The 16,466-nt window shown below is 40.3% G+C and overlaps 1 protein-coding gene across 4 annotated transcripts in view; it reads left to right on the top strand.

Moving 5' to 3' along the window:
* Positions 1–12,834, top strand: part of CHRNA7 (cholinergic receptor nicotinic alpha 7 subunit) — a 460,420-nt gene extending 447,586 nt beyond the window's left edge. For 3 of the 4 annotated variants that reach the window (XM_073652949.1, XM_073652951.1, XM_073652952.1), the window contains one exon: positions 4,406–12,833. In XM_073652949.1, the coding sequence (XP_073509050.1) occupies positions 4,406–4,930 (525 nt within the window). In that variant the 3' untranslated portion in view covers positions 4,931–12,833. Of the gene's footprint in view, positions 1–4,405 lie in introns of all 4 variants that reach the window. The other variant, XM_073652950.1, reaches the window with a different exon arrangement.
* The last annotated feature ends 3,632 nt before the right edge of the window (positions 12,835–16,466 follow it).

Here is a 16,466-nt window from a genome sequence, read left to right as displayed (position 1 = left end):
GAATGAATTCACATCTGAAGTGGCACAACTCTGTACATTGCAATGTTACTGAGAATGGTACTGCAAGCTCTCTCTTACAGTTAGGTCATCAATACTGAAGTACCTTTTAACTCTAAGGCCCCAACTCTAAGGCCTCCAGTCTTATAGTGGAGTAACATTTCTAGCGAGACGTACAGCGGTGCATGCCACTGATGTGCCGAATTCATTAAATGCCGTGAGCCTCTTAATGAATTCTTGAAAGGAAAAGGTCCTCTAACGACAATCGGGTGAGTATATATAAGACTTCACTTTTATTTCATAAAAGTTAAAACACTAAATAATGGAGGCAAAAGGAACAACAAAACTAGGCTTATAGGCTTATCCTTGGTACCAACCTTTATTCATAGCTGCGGATAAGGGTTACTAACCAGTAACACGTGATCTTATGGATCCTTCATTTTTTTAACCTTTTTGCTTTTTCTCAAAATGTTTTTAACTGCACAGTGAAAGTTATATTTTAATATTTTCTGTTGGTGCTGGAGCCCAGTCCTCATGGACCTTCTCCTATGACTTGTTCATGTGTCTGTAGTATATATTCCGTGAACTACACACAGTGTGATCATTCTGTGACCCTTTAGTCAAGCTTTAACTTAACTATTTTGAAGGAATTATGAAGTCTAAAATATACCCAACAAAGCTTAAGGATATTTGCGCATCTGCCTATAAAATGAGGCAAAAGCATAATTGAGCTTTGTCCTGGTATGGACATCAAAATTTAACTGGGGCCAAACTGAAAAGAGCAATTTGTGCTGAAAAGCTAGTGCAGGGTCTAAATTATGGCTGTTCTGTAAAGAAGAACATTGCTCCCTTTTTCCAATGTGTCACTTTGTTTAAAAATCAGATTCTATTCAGTGTGACGGATGTGCTATTATTCACACATCTATCTGACAGATGCTTTTGCATATGGCTGTAACAGAGCATTCTGATTATTATTTTGATGCAACATCTGTACTCTTTAAAATTATCATCTGAGTAGTGGTTGTAGAGAGGTTTTCTGCTTTTAATGGAGCACAATACTGGAGAGTGATTATGTCCTTGATTCATATATGTATTGGATCCCTCATTAGGAGGATCCATTTTAAGGTTTGTCTGGCATCTATAGCATCCATCATGTGTTGGATTCACCCCTGGATTGAGTTTTGTCATTTTTTTCCTAATACAAAACAGATTAATATAACTCTAAATGCTGGTGTGGAATCTGCAATAGATGAATTAGTCTTCATTTTGTCTTCTGCTACCTGGAGTCATCTTTACAACATTGCTATGAAATGCAGATTGCATGATTACATAAAAAGGCATCCAGTAAAAAATAATTCATTTTTTGGAAGCATGGGAGCCTGTAGTAGAGAATTATACGATGATATCTGCCACAGATATCATGACTTTGAAAATTGTACATTCACACTGAAGGCATCAAAACTATGAATTAACACATGTGGAATTATATACTTAACAAAAAAGTGTGAAACAACTGAAAATATGTCTTATATTCTAGGTTCTTCAAAGTAGCCACCTTTTGCTTTGATGACTGCTTTGCACAATCTTGGCATTCTCTTGATGAGCTTCAAGAGGTAGTCACCAGAAATGGTCTTCCAACAATCTTGAAGGAGTTCCCAGAGATGCTTAGCACTTGTTGGCCCTTTTGCCTTCACTCTGTGGTCCAGCTCACCCCAAACCATCTCAATTGGGTTCAGGTCTGGTGACTGTGGAGGCCAGGTCATCTGGCGTAGCACCCCATCACTCTCCTTCTTGGTCAAATAGCCCTTACACAGCCTGGAGGTGTGTTTGGGGTCATTGTCCTGTTGAAAAATAAATGATGGTCCAACTAAACGCAAACCGGATGGAATAGCATGCCGCTGCAAGATGCTGTGGTAGCCATGCTGGTTCAGTATGCCTACAATTTTGAATAAATCCCCAACAGTGTCACCAGCAAAGCACCCCCACACCATCACACCTCCTCCTCCATGCTTCACGGTGGGAACCAGGCATGTAGAGTCCATCCGTTCACCTTTTCTGCGTTGCACAAAGACATGATGGTTGGAACCAAAGATCTCAAATTTGGACTCATCAGACCAAAGCACAGATTTCCACTGGTCTAATGTCCATTCCTTGTGTTCTTTAGCCCAAACAAGCCTCTTCAGCTTGTTGCCTGTCCTTAGCAGTGGTTTCTTAGCAGCTATTTTACCATGAAGGCCTGCTGCTCAAAGTCTCCTCTTAACAGTTGCTGTAGAGATGTGTCTGCTGCTAGAACTCTGTGTGGCATTGACATGGTCTCTAATCTGAGCTGCTGTTAACCTGCGATTTCTGAGACTGGTGACTCGGATAAACTTTTCCTCAGAAGCAGAGGTGACTCTTGGCGTTCCTTTCCTGGGGCGGTCCTCATATGAGCCAGTTTCTTTGTAGCGCTTGATGGTTTTTGCAATTGCACTTGGGGACAAATTCAAAGTTTGCCCAATTTTTCTGACTGACTGACCTTCATTTCTTAAAGTAATGATGGCCACTCATTTTTCTTTACTTAGCTGCTTTTTTCTTGCCATAATACGAATTCTAACAGTCTATTCAGTAGGACTATCAGCTGTGTATCCACCAGACTTCTGCACGACATAACTGATGGTCCCAACCCCATTTATAAGGCAAGAAATCCCACTTATTGAACCTGACAGGGCACACCTGTGAAGTGAAAACCATTTCCGGTAACTACCTCTTGAAGCTCATCAAGAGAATGCCAAGAGTGTGCAAAGCAGTCATCAAAGCAAAAGGTGGCTACTTTGAAGAACTAGAATATAAGACTTATTTTCAGTTGTTTCACACTTTTTTGTTAAGTAAATAATTCCACATGTGTTAATTCATAGTTTTGATGCCTTCAATGTGAATGTACAAATTTCATAGTCAGGAAAATACAGAAATTTCTTTAAATGAGAAGATGTGTCTAAACTTTTGGTCTGTACTGTATATGGCGGAAGCTTTTTAGAACAAGATCAAGGAATGCCATAATAGCCTATAGATGATGGATGCTGAGCTTTCCATTGGGAAATCCTCCCTACTATAACTTGGGATGCACAATGAAAACAGACACTGTATACTAGCTTACCAGTGTAACATAAATAAGTTAACATTATTTTATGCGCTAAGTCGAGCAAGATTTGACTATACAATTAAATTAAAAACTTTGTGCATCAGTAGAATCTAAATAATTCAAAGGATGAATAAAAATCATGCACGTGTAGGTTAAAAAATCCAGTTCTGTATGCTATCAAGGCAGCTAAGTGATGATTATGTTTGATTTCTGTGCTACATGGAACAGTGAGGTCCTCATGTAAATTGCTTCCATAAAATCAACATTCTAAGTTATTGAATAATACGAAGACTAAATACTGAAAAATGGTTTGGATGGCTATAGATAAAAATTCAAATTTCATATACCTGTAACTGTCAATCATACATTATCTAAACTTCACAAGCTAAAGTCTCGGCAATGGAAGATGAGAAATGAAAAAAATAAAAGCTACATGTTCATGTCTTCAGCCACTATTCCTTGTTGTGGTCAGTAGAGGTGAGCGGATCACTTCATGCAACCCTCGTCCGCAATACAGGTCAATAGTCTCCTGCTGTGGACAGTGTAACAGTGTGTCACCCCTAGTCTGTCTTCATGGACCTTAAGGCAATCAGACCCTCCATTAGCATTCCCTGGTGGGGGATCAGTGCCTTTGTTTTTCTCTGCTCAGGGGTTCCCTGATACACAATCCTACACACTGGCTGGAATAAGGACTTCATTGACCCTTTTCCATTCTTTGAATTAAATGTAACTAATGTTTACGGCTGCGGGTTGTGAGCACCTCTATCCAACCAAGATGCTGATCTCAAGAAGGAGGTAGAAAGGAAAAGACAAATTGTGGGTTCTGGTTGGACATATGACAACTGTAGCTACTCAGTGTGTCAATATATCCAGTGATCAGGTACAACAATTGCAAAGTCAAGATGGTATTGCTAGAGCAAAAAGTACAAGACTAGTTCTGGAGCGAGAACATCAAAACTGGAGTGGAGAATCGATAAGTACAGTGCGGCTTGTTTCTTAAACTTATCACATTCAAGGCTGTTTTCAAAAACATTTTCCGTAGCTGGACAATCTTTTAAACGTGTAAACTTAAGGTTATTTCTCATGTTGTTCTTCAAATTCTAAAATGTAATCAATTCTTGCTGTCATCCAATTGCATGGATACTTTTGTATTTCAACACTTATGTTTAGTGATCTAACATAAATCTCTTGTAACACCATAGCGCTTCTTGGTTGTGAGACCTGAAGTCATTTTTAACATGTTACAATAAAATTACTGACCTTTCATATTGTTTTTTTTCTCTTTCTCAGACAAGAATCATTTTATTAAATTGGTGTGCATGGTTCCTCAGAATGAAGAGACCTGGTGAAGATAAGGTCAGACCTGTTTGCCAGCATAATAATAAGCAACGGCGTTGCAGCATGGGAAGTGTAGAAGTTAATACTGTAAGTGGTCAACAGTCAAGTAATGGGAACATGCTCTATATTGGCTTTCGTGGTTTAGAAGGCATCCATTGTACACCAACAACTGATTCTGGAGTAATATGTGGAAGAATGGCATGTTCCCCAACACATGATGAAAACCTGCTCCATCACCCACGCCACACAGAAGGGGAACATGACTTAAGCAAGATTTTGGAAGAACTGCGATATATTGCTAATCGATTCAGAGACCAAGATGAAGATGAATCTATATGTAATGAGTGGAAGTTTGCAGCATCTGTCGTAGACCGGTTGTGTCTTATGGCTTTTTCTATCTTTACCATCATTTGTACTATTGGAATTTTAATGTCTGCTCCAAATTTTGTGGAAGCCGTGTCAAAAGATTTTGCTTAACTTCAATTTGTATTTTTTGGAGCTGTGTTTTCCACCAGATTGAACCTTTTCTATACAATCAATGCTCAAAAGGATATACTATGCTCTTATTGGGGAAATGCATGACTGTGCATTAGTGCCAACTGACATTAACTTCAAAATGTTTAATTTTTTATTTATTTATTTATTTTTTAATTAATTGAATATTATTTAATTACCTATACAGGGTTTGTGACTTTTTCATCTGGTCACTATCATACATAGAAAACTGCATAGTAAGATAGTGTTGAAAACATGATTATTAGATAGTGTGTGTACTCTTATTACATAACAGTTATAAGAGTTGCAGCATTCTTTTGCCTACTACCCAAGCACAGTGTTATATATACAGTTATTTAACCACCACCATATATTGTTACAAAGTACAGCTGATTGGGCCAAGAATAAAGATTATGATTTTATTTTTGTATGAATTTGTATTAAATATAGAAAGAGGTTTGGAAAGAAGTCATTTACAAATGGAAGGCATATATTTTTGGTGAAAACAAGTGTATTTTATTGTGTATGTATGGTACATATTTGCCTACAGCCTGTACAGTGTAAATGTTCAAAGAGATTGTGTCTGTGTTAACACACTGCAGGGTAAAGTCACATGTGAATGATTTGCTGAATACATTTCTTTAACTTTTCAATATATCTGAAAGGGGTTTAAAAGGAATCTGTCACTAGATTTTTGACACCTAATCTGATAGCAGCATAACAGAGAGACAGAGATCCTGAATTCAATGTGGGCTGCTTACTGTAGTTTTGATAAAATAACTTTTATCAGAAACAGATTGTCACAAGAGACTAGTAAACCTGCTGCCACGAAGTCCTCCATATTCATGAACTCTGTATAATCCCAACTTCACCACTGATTGGCAGCTTTCTGTCTATGCACAGTGTACACAGAAAACTGCCAATCAGTGGTGTGGGCGGGGTTATACAGAGCTCAGCATTCAGAGAACTGGTGGATCTGCTGCAAATAATTTCAGCAAAATGACAGCAAGCAGCCCAATAAGTGATACATCACTGGAATCGGGGTATCTGCCCTTACATTATGCTGGTCTCAGATGGGATAGCGAAATCCTTGCAAACCTTATTCACATGTATAGAAAGAATTTTTCAGTTGATAAAATCTGTGTAACTAATCAGTCACCTGCAAATGTGCCCTTTATAAATGATTATTTCTACATTGAAGATGAAGATTTTGGAACATCATGGTGAAGTATTTACTGCCCATTTTATAAATGCATATACATTGGAACACATCAAAGAAAGTTTTTGAAGGGTTTGAACATTCTTGTAATTTAATTTAGCAGTAATGAAAATAAAATGAATCTTTATCTGTTTTCTAGTTAGAGGAAGATAAGCAATGTTTTCATTCTGGTTGCTACAGCTGCGTCCACTGACATATATGGATCCCTTTAGTGATTGTGTCTGCTATATTTACAATTTTTTATAGCAAAAAAAATCTGCATGCCTACTAAACGTCACACTTGCTATATAGTAGAATTATATATTAAATAAGCACTCCCATCAAAGATTTTATTTTCAATATATTGCAGTCATCATATGGCACTGTTTACTTAGAATTGCTCATTTTGCCTTTCTACCCAGATAATTCTTCTGTTTTCCATTAGGTCTATGAAGGTCTATGACATCAAGTGATTAAAAACTGACTAGCTGAATCCTTCTAAGCTCTGTGTAGAAACAGGAGGTTAATTTTCCCTGTATGAGTCATGAGTCACTGCAAAAGTCCCTGGCAGGAGGGAGGAGCAGAGGAGCTGGGTCAGGAGTTGAGTAGGGGGATGACTCATGCAGGGAGAAGAGATTTTCTGTTTCTACATATAGCTTAGAAGGATTCCGCTAGTCTATTTTTAATCACATGATGTCATAGACCTAATTGAGAAGTGAAGAATTAAAGAGGTTGTCCACTACTTTTTCATTGATGACCTATCCTTAGGATAGGTCATCAATGACTGAGAGTTCAGGGTCTGACACCCGGCACCCCCGTCGATCAGCAGTCTTCGATATTGGCAGCGGTGGTGGTTGCCGGCCGGAACCACTTGATTGCGGAGCTCCTCTATCTTCTGATTGTGGACATGGCAGAGTACTACACATCTGCCTCCGATTCAGAATAAATAGGATGCTAACGTGTACAGTCATGGCCAAAAGTATTGAGAATGAGACAAATAGTAATTTTTCCAAAGTTTACTGCTTCATTTTTTGTAATGGCAATTTGCATATACTCCTGAATGTCAAAGAGTGATCAGCTTAACAGCAATTACTGTACTTGCAAAGTCAATATTTGCCCAGAAAATGAACTTTAACCCCCAAAACACATTTCAACATCATTGAAGTCCTGCCTTAAAAGGAGCAGCTAACATTGTTTTAGTGATTGATCCATTAACACAGGTGTGGGTGTTGATGAGGACAGGGCTGGCGATCAATCAGTCATGATTAAGTAAGAATGACATCACTGGACACTTTAAAAGGAGGCTGGTTCTTGGTATCATTGTTTCTCTTCAGTTAACCATGGTTATCTCTAAAGAAACACGTGCAGCCATCATTGCACTGCACAAAAATGGCCTAACAGGGAAGAGTATCGCAGCTACAAAGATTGCACCTCAGTCAACAATCTATCGCATCATCAAGAACTTCAAGGAGAGACCTTCCATTGTTGTCAAAAAGGCTCCAGGGCGCCCAAGAAAGACCAGCAAGCGCCAGGACCGTATCTTAAAACTGTTTCAGCTGCGGGATCGGACTACCAGCAGTGCCGAGCTTGCTCAGTAATGGCAGCAGGCTGGTGTGAGTGCTTCTGCACGCACTGTGAGGCGGAGACTCTTTGAGCAAGGGCTGGTTTCAAGGAGGGCAGCAAAGAAGCCACTTCTCTCCAGAAAAAACATCAGGGACCGACTGATATTCTGCAAAAGGTACAGGGAGTGGACTGCTGAGGACTGGGGCAAAGTCATTTTCTCTGATGAATCCCCTTTTCGATTGTTTGGGACATCGGGAAATCAGCTTATTCGGAGAAGAAGAGGTGAGCGCTACCACCAGTCTTGTCTCATGCCAACTGTAAAGCATACTGAAACCATTCATGTGTGGGGTTGCTTCTCAGCCAAGGGAATCGGCTCACTCACAGTCTTGCCTAAAAACACAGCCATAAATAAAGAATGGTACCAGAATGTCCTCCAAGAGCAACTTCTCCCAACCGTCCAAGAGCAGTTTGGCGCCCAACAATGCCTTTTCCAGCATGATAGAGCACCTTGCCATAAAGCAAAGGTGATAACTGAATGGCTCATGGAACAAAACATAGAGATTTTGGGTCCATGGCCTGGAAACTCCCCAGATCTTAATCCCATTGAGAACTTGTGGTCAATCATCAAGAGACGGGTGGACAAACAAAAACCAACAAATTCTGCCAAAATGCAAGCATTGATTATGCAAGAATGGACTGCCATCAGTCAGGATTTGGTCTAAAAGTTGATTGAGAGCATGCCAGGGAGAATTACAGAGGTCTTGAAGAAGGGGCAACACTGCAAATATTGACTTGCTGCATTAACTCATTCTAACTGTCAATATAACCTATTGGTACTTATAATATGATTGCAATTATATTTCTGTATGTGATATAAACATCAGACAAACACTAATAAAAACCAGAGGCCAACAGATCATGTGAAAATATAATTTTGGTGTCATTCTCAAAACTTTTGGCCATGACTGTAGTTGTGGACAACCTCTTTCACTGGGTAGAGTGGCAAAATGAGCAATTGTAAGTACACCGTACTATATAATATTTTGATTGCAATATATTAGGAGGATAAAAACTTTGATGGACGTGCTCTTTAATTTATCTAGCACAGAACAGAGTAAAATGTGTATTTATTTCTAGACATGCTTTCCTGTTCTTGGACATGCTCCTTGCTATGGCAGCAAAAGCAAAAGTAATCATTTGAAAAAAAACTATAAACAAAGGTCCCAATTCATCAACATCAATGTTATTCACATGGCCAGGGTGAAGTGTGAGGTGCCTGATTCATTAAGAGGCACACACAAGATTTTTGGTGTAAGGAATGCCACCGCTCATCATGAATTTGATGAGTGAGGGGTCGCCACTCCTCATCACACACCCATCCCACCCAACTCCATCCACTTTGTCGGAGCTGTGTGAAAATGTTGTGAAAATGCCCAAAGTGGCAAAATTTTTGAGCAGTCCGATGTTGCACAAGAATTTTGTGAAGTTTCAAAGCTTTTCATGCCATAACTTGAAAACTTTAATGAATTGGGGCGAAGACTTGTTAGTTACTCCTGAGTCCTGATTCATTAAGAGGTCTGCACTTCTTCATGGATCAGGAGCATCTGACTCCATCCCGGCCCCTTATCAATACTGGCATGAAAATGCCAGTCTTGATGAATTGAGGCTAAAAAGTGCATATTTTTCTTATAGTGACTATAGCCGCTATAAGGCTGTGTGCTTAGTTTATAATCTCAGTTTGAGCTGACAAATTTCCTTTAAAAATTACCTAGACTTTGGAAAAATTTTCTTTTTTATATTAAATTCCTTGTGGATTGGTGGGCGTCCGGGTCCTGAGACCCCCGTCAATTGCTCAGAAGCACAAATGAAGAGGCAGTAGAACACAGATCCTGCCTGAGCAGTCTCACAGAGGGGACGACTGATTCAATAGAAAGTCTGAACATGCTCACACAGTGGTATAACATTTCAGTAGTACATCTGTGAGCACAGAGCGGTGTATGAGGCAGGAACTGTGGACTCCTGAGGAGTCTTTTGAGCAAACAGCGGAGGACTTAGAACCCAAACTGACACTGATTTTCAGGGATTTTAGGGGCCTAAAATATGAAAATTTACTAAAGTTTAGCTACTCAGACTCTTCATAAAAAGGGGTGGTCAGCTATTTGTTTAATATATTGCTTTTTTTATTTACTTATCTGCCATCCTGTCATTTTAAATCTACATTTTCAATGTTCTGAAAGCAATACATGTGCAAAATTAATCATAACTCAGAAATCTATAATCTGTATATTTCTCTTATGCCTTTATTGGGAACTGACAGGGCCCTGAATCATAAAAGTGACCAGCAGAGCCATAAACAACAAATGAAATGTAATATTCACTACATAAAAAAAAACATTTTGATTAGTGGTGAGTTTTTGGGTTAGTAGCATCATTTGCAAAATGCAACATGCTCTGGGTGTGTCATTTTTTTGTGATTTATTAGCATAATATTCTTCTTAGGACTTGAAAAATGCCAAAAAACTTTGTGCTACATATGTAAAAAAAATAAAAAATGCCCCCAAAAGGGTTCTAAAAACACTAAGAAAAACACTTCAGATCTATGGTGTTTTTACAAGATTTTAAAAATGCAGTGTGTGTTGTGTGAAGGAGGTTTTATATGGCATTTCAGAACCATGTTTGACAATGTATGGTGCCATTGACAGTTAGGTAATGATGGTCTCAGGTATAAACTTAAAGAGAACCTGACAACTGACACATGCTGCCTGCTCTATGAGTAGTATGTGTCAGTCACTGTGTCTATGATCTCAGCCAGTTATGTTTGACTCTTAAAAGCTGCAGCATTTCAGAGGAAAACATACTATAAAAGCCAGCCGGGGTTCCAAGCTGGATAGGAGATTAGTCGGACTGGCAACACCACAACTACTTTTCCCTTAAAGTGACAGGTCTCAGCCTGTATAGCAAAATTTCTGTCAGTCACTGGCAGCAGCCAAGCAGAAGCCTCTGGGTACTTACATGTCCAACTTGTAACCCATGCGACTTGGTCCTGGTGACTTTTAAAGTATGTCAAACATACATGACTGAAATTATATAATTAGCGCTTTATACATCCTGCCCGTTGATCAAACAGCATGTATCAGCTGTCAGATTCCCTTTTAAGGCTATGTGCCCACGATGCAGAAATGCTCAGGATTTTTTCCTGAGCGTTTCTGCATCTCCCTGGCAGAAAAAACGCATGCGGATTGTACATGCGGATTGTACATGCGGATTGTACATGCGTTTTTCCTGCCAGGGACATGCGGATGTGAAGCGTTCTTCACATGCATTTCCGCATGCGGGTTGACAAGTGCTTTCCAAGCGATTTTAGCATCACTTAGAAAGTGCTTGTCAACTTGGTCACATTATATAAATCCATGCAAACGGCATGGATTTATATACTGTGACCTTAAGAATGGTAAAAAATAAAAAAATAAATCTATACTTGCCTCCCGATGGCCCCTGCAGTCTTGCTTCGCTCCGTCCTGGCTTGCCGGCAGCTCGCGGTACACTGAAGGACCTGCCGTCACATGACTAAATGACGTCAGCGCAGGTCCTTCAGTCCACCGCGATCTGCTGGCAAGTGAAGACGAGCGCACCGTGGGCCATCAGAAGGCAACTATCACATTTATTTTTTATTTTATTCTTTTTTTTTACAGGTTCTATGGTACCCGAGTTCGGAGGAGAGTCTCCTGTCCTCCACATCCGGGTACCATCCGCACATTGAAACGCATGGAATCCGCATGTACAGATCCAGTGATGCGTAATCCATGCGTTCCAATGAAAGTCAATGGCGGCGAAAACGCAGCGCTTCCGTAAAATAATCGGTAGTGCTGCGTTTTTTTCCGCAATGATAACCTGCAGCGGAAATTTCCTCAGCATGTGCACAGCACATGCGGATTATCATTGGGGGACATGGCAGGCCTTTTACCATGCATTTTTAAGCGTTTCTGCAGCGTTTTTGCCGCTGCAGAAACGCTTCAAGAATGCATCGTGGGCACACAGCCAAAGGGGTTGCCCACTACTTAGATATTGATGGTCTATCCTTAGGATACTGTATGCCATCCATATTAGATTAGAGGAGATTCGACAAACAGATCCCCCACCAATCAGCCTATTACAATGCCCTCAGCATCTGGATGTAAACAGTTTTGGAGCCAAAACAGCAGAGCTTCCAGCACTATTTACATCAGGACAGAAATGCTAAAAGTTGAACAGTTGGGCTCCAGGTGTCAGACTCCCACTAATATGATATTTATTATCTATCCAAAGGATATTTCATTGATATCTAAGGAGTGAACAGTCACTCTAGGAAAATGTATTTCTTACAATTTTGAATTGAAGAAGATTCAAGACAAATGCAATATTGGGTTGCAGAATGATATTGTACATACCTTAGCTGACTGTCTCGCGTTGTAAGTGACCTTCCAAGTAGTGTTAAACTGTATTGCCAAAAATCACTTAAGCAATAGCTTTGAAAATAATAAAATGTTATTTTTAAGATTTTTTTAAAAGCAAAACCATAATTCTTGAACTATTTTAAAATAATATTTAGTGTTGTCTATTGTACAATGTGACTGTGACCTGTTATCTAAACAATTGTTTTACACACTTTCCCTGCAGAAAAAACACCTCTGGCCTGTTTGAACAAACTTTGTTAATAAGTGTGCACATCACATATTTGTTTATGTAATTATTATTACTGCATATGTAACTTTCAATGCAAATAAAATGACAGAAACATCTATACAAATTGCATATATAATACTTTATTTTAGGAAAACCACAGTGTAAACATCTAAATACTGTTTTTTTTACTTTAATATATAGTTATAACTCACGTTTTACCTCATTGCCAAAGATAAAGAATAATATTCAATATGTAGGTGAAGAAGTAGCTCAGAATGACACCAGTATTGTAAATGACCCATGGTAAGTTGGTATGTGGATGTTAAAGAGATTCTCCACTTTATCTTTATTTTAGCCTCTTAGTGACCACGCCACATTTTTCAATTCTGACCAGTGTCACTTATATAGTAATAACTCAGGAATGTTTCAATATATTTCCATGATTCCAAGATTATTTTCTCGTGGCACATTGTACTTTATGCTAGTAGTAAATTTAGGTCAAGCTCCTGTGGTAACAGCCAGGGCTAGTGCCCGCAACACCCCTGGCTGATTAACCCTCCAGATTTAGAAGGTTGACCAAACAGTACTGTACAGCCACATATGGGGTATTGCCACATTCAAAAGAAATTGTGTAACAAAATATGAGGTAATTTTGATCTATTTCCCCTTGTGAAAATGAAATATCTGGGGCTAAAACAACATTTTAGTGATAAAAATGTAATTACCTTTTCTTCACTGCTCAATGGTATAAAATTTTGTGAAAAACATGTGGTGCCAATATGCTCACTGCACCGCTAGATGATTTCATTAAGAGGTGTAGTTTGTAAAATGGGGTCACTTATGGGGGGTTCTGCTGTCATGTCCTCCCAGAGGCTCTGCCTATGTGATATGGCACCCGCAAACCATTCCGGGCAAATCTGCACTCTGATATAGCGCTCCTTCAATTCTGAGTTTCGTAAGATGCCTGAAAAGTGATTTTTGACGACATATGGTATATTGCTGTATTCAAGAGAAATTGTGTAACAAATTTTGCATTCCATTCTCCCCTATTGGCCCTTTGAAAATTAAAAACTTGGGGCTAAAACAACATTTTAGTGGAAAAAAATTAATTTTCCATTTTCACAGTCCAATGTTATAGAATTCTGTAGGCTTAAAATGCTCACTACACCCCTTGAGGAATTCTTCGAGAGGTGTAGTTTCCAAAATGGGGTCACAGGTAGGGTTTCTGGTGTTTTAGAACTTTGGCTGCTCTCGAATGCAACATCGCATCCTTTATCTATTCCAGCCAATTTTGTGCTCCAAAAGCCAAATGGTGCTCCTTCCGTTCCAAGCTCTGCTGTGTACCCAAACAGCAAATTTTATGGCACTTTTTCTCCTGTTACCCTTGGTAAAATGAAAAAATTGGGGATAAAGCAACATTTTTGTGGGAAAAATATATTTTTCCATTTTTACAGTTCAACGTTATAAAATTCTGTAAAGCACCTGTGGGTTCAAGGTGCTCACAACAGCGCTAGATAAATTCCTTGAGGGGTGTAGTTTCCAAAATTGGGTCATTTGTGGGGGATTTTGGTGCTTAGGCACATCAGGGGCTCTGCAAATGTGACATGGCAAATTTTGCACTCCCAAAGTTAAATGGTACTCCTTCCCTTCCAAGCCCTGCCGTGCACCCAAAGAGTAGTTTTCCACTACATATGGGATATCCGTGTACTCAGGAGAAATTGCACAGCAAATTTTATAGTGCATTGTCTCCTGTGAACTTTGTAAATATGAAAAAAGTAGGGCTAAAGCAACATTTTTGTGTGAAAAATTATCATTTTAATTTTTTCATTCCACATTGTTTTAATTCCTGTGATGCACTTAAAGGGTTAATAAACTTTTTGAATGTGGTTTTGAGAACTTTGCATATTTTCTGTCATACAGTCCCTCAAAGTCGCTTCAAATGTGATGTGGTCCCTAAAACAATAGGTTTTGTAAATATTGTTGGAAAAATGAGAAATTGATAATAATCTTTTTACACTTCTAACAATAAAAAAAAGTTTAAAAAATGATGATGATGATGATGGAAAGTAGATATATGGGAAATTATATTTATTAACTAGCTTGTATGGCATAACTATCTGATTTAAAGGCATAAAAAGGCAAAGTTTGAAAATTTAGAAATTTCTTATTTTTTTGTCACATTTTCAATATTTTCCATCTAAGAGGTAAGGTTTCTGCTTGTGGAAAGTGACAAGCCAGGTCTGGCTTGCCTGTATGAGGAGACTTAAATGCCTTGCATGCTCCTCTGGGAAATTAAATATGCAAATCGTCTCTTCAGAAAGGAACAGGATTTGAACTCTAGTGCCACAAATTGGAAGTAGCAATCCTACAAGTCAATATCAACCATTTAACAAGCCTTGCAATGTGACTTAGGATAAAAGCCAAGTTCAAGTTCTCATCCTCTCTGAAGGGACAATTTGCATATTTAATTTCCCATAGGCGCATGCAAGATGTTTAAGTCTCCACATAGGGGCATGCCAGACCTGTCTTGCCACTCTCCACAAGGAAAAACCTTAACCCTTAGATCCCAGTCTTAGCCTCTCACCTACCCAAATCAGATCTCAAGCTTTGCTCTGATGAGGGGCAATATTCCGAAAAACTGTTTCTGCAAATTAGGATTCTGGTTTGGCTTTTATCCTAAGTCATATTGCAAGGCTCATTAAAGGGTTGATATTGACTCCTCTTCCTCTCTGAAGATATAATTTCAATATTTCCATAAATAAATGCTAATTATATCAACCAAAATTTACCACTAACATGAAGTAGAATGTCATGAAAATCTCAGAATCACTGGCCTATGTTAAAGCATTCCAGAGTTATTACCACATAATGTGATGCTGATCAGATTAAAAAAATGAGACTCGGTCAAGTTTTCATATTTTTCAACGATATTTACAAAACCTATACTTTTAGTGACCTATTCAGTTTTGAAGTGATTTTGAATATGTAGCGACGGCATCTCTGCCTCCTGCCAGGCAGAGACGCCGTTCCCCTCACCGCCGCGGTCCCGGTCCGGCGTCCCCCAGCTCCCCTGCAGCTGCTGTTGCGCACACCGCGCGCAGCTTCCCAGGCACTGTGCTTAGGGCGCGCACGCGCTCCCTCCCTCTTGAAGGGGCTGAGCGCGCTATCCTACAGAGTCCCCGGCCAATGGCCGGAGGACAACTCCTATTTAAAGCACCTCCTCCAAAATGGAGGTGCCTGTGCAAGGTTGTTGTTTGTGTGCTTACACTTTCCTCAGCCCTCAGGTTCCAGTGCCAGCCAGTCTGTCTATCAGCAGTGCCCGCCTGCCTATCAGCCGTGCCCACAAGCCTGTCTATCAGCCGTGCCGGCCTGCCTATCAGCCATGCCGCTTACCTGTCTATCAGCAGTGCCCGCCTGCCTGTCTATCAGCCATGCCCGCCAGCCTATCAGCCGTGCCTGCCTGCCTGTCTATCAGCCGTGCCCCCCCAGCCGTGCCCGCCAACCTGCCTACCTGCCATGCCCGTAGGCTTGCCTACCCGGATCACCTGTCAGGTTACGTGCTTTGCCCGCCTGCTTGTCAACTGGATCACCTGTCTAGCTACCTGCCGTGCCCGCCTGCTTGCCTACCCGGATCACCTGTCAGGCTACCTGCCGTGCTCATCCGATGTACCTGTCAGCCTCAGCCACCTGACCCGTGGGAGTCGCCTGCTCTCACGCAAGGCCGCTCCGGCGGCACCTCAACCCAGTGGCGCTGTGGCACCCGGCTTTGGACTCCGGCTTTCTGCATCTCCATGTTTTGATGGTGACCCTGTCCTATGTCGGGGCTTCATAAATCAGTGCATGCTGCAGTTTGAACTCCTGGCACAGCAGTTCACCACCGACTGGGCCATGGTGGTATTCATAATGGCTCACCCCAACGGAGAGGCGTTGGCGTGGCTTAACCCTCTGTGGGAGAGAGGGGATCCTCTGGTGTCAAATCTCCAGGCTTTCCTCGCGGCTTTTCGGAAGGTGTTCGATGAGCCTGGACGAAAATCTTGTACTGCCTCCTCACTACTCCGACTCCAAGCTAGCCGGTCGTGACATACCTCCCTCCCT

Source organism: Phyllobates terribilis, unplaced genomic scaffold (assembly GCF_046119375.1).
Source record: "Phyllobates terribilis strain yellow unplaced genomic scaffold, ASM4611937v1 Scaffold_11__3_contigs__length_659146591, whole genome shotgun sequence".
NCBI classification, from domain to species: Eukaryota; Metazoa; Chordata; class Amphibia; order Anura; family Dendrobatidae; genus Phyllobates; species Phyllobates terribilis.
This window is presented reverse-complemented; position numbering and strand designations above follow the sequence as displayed.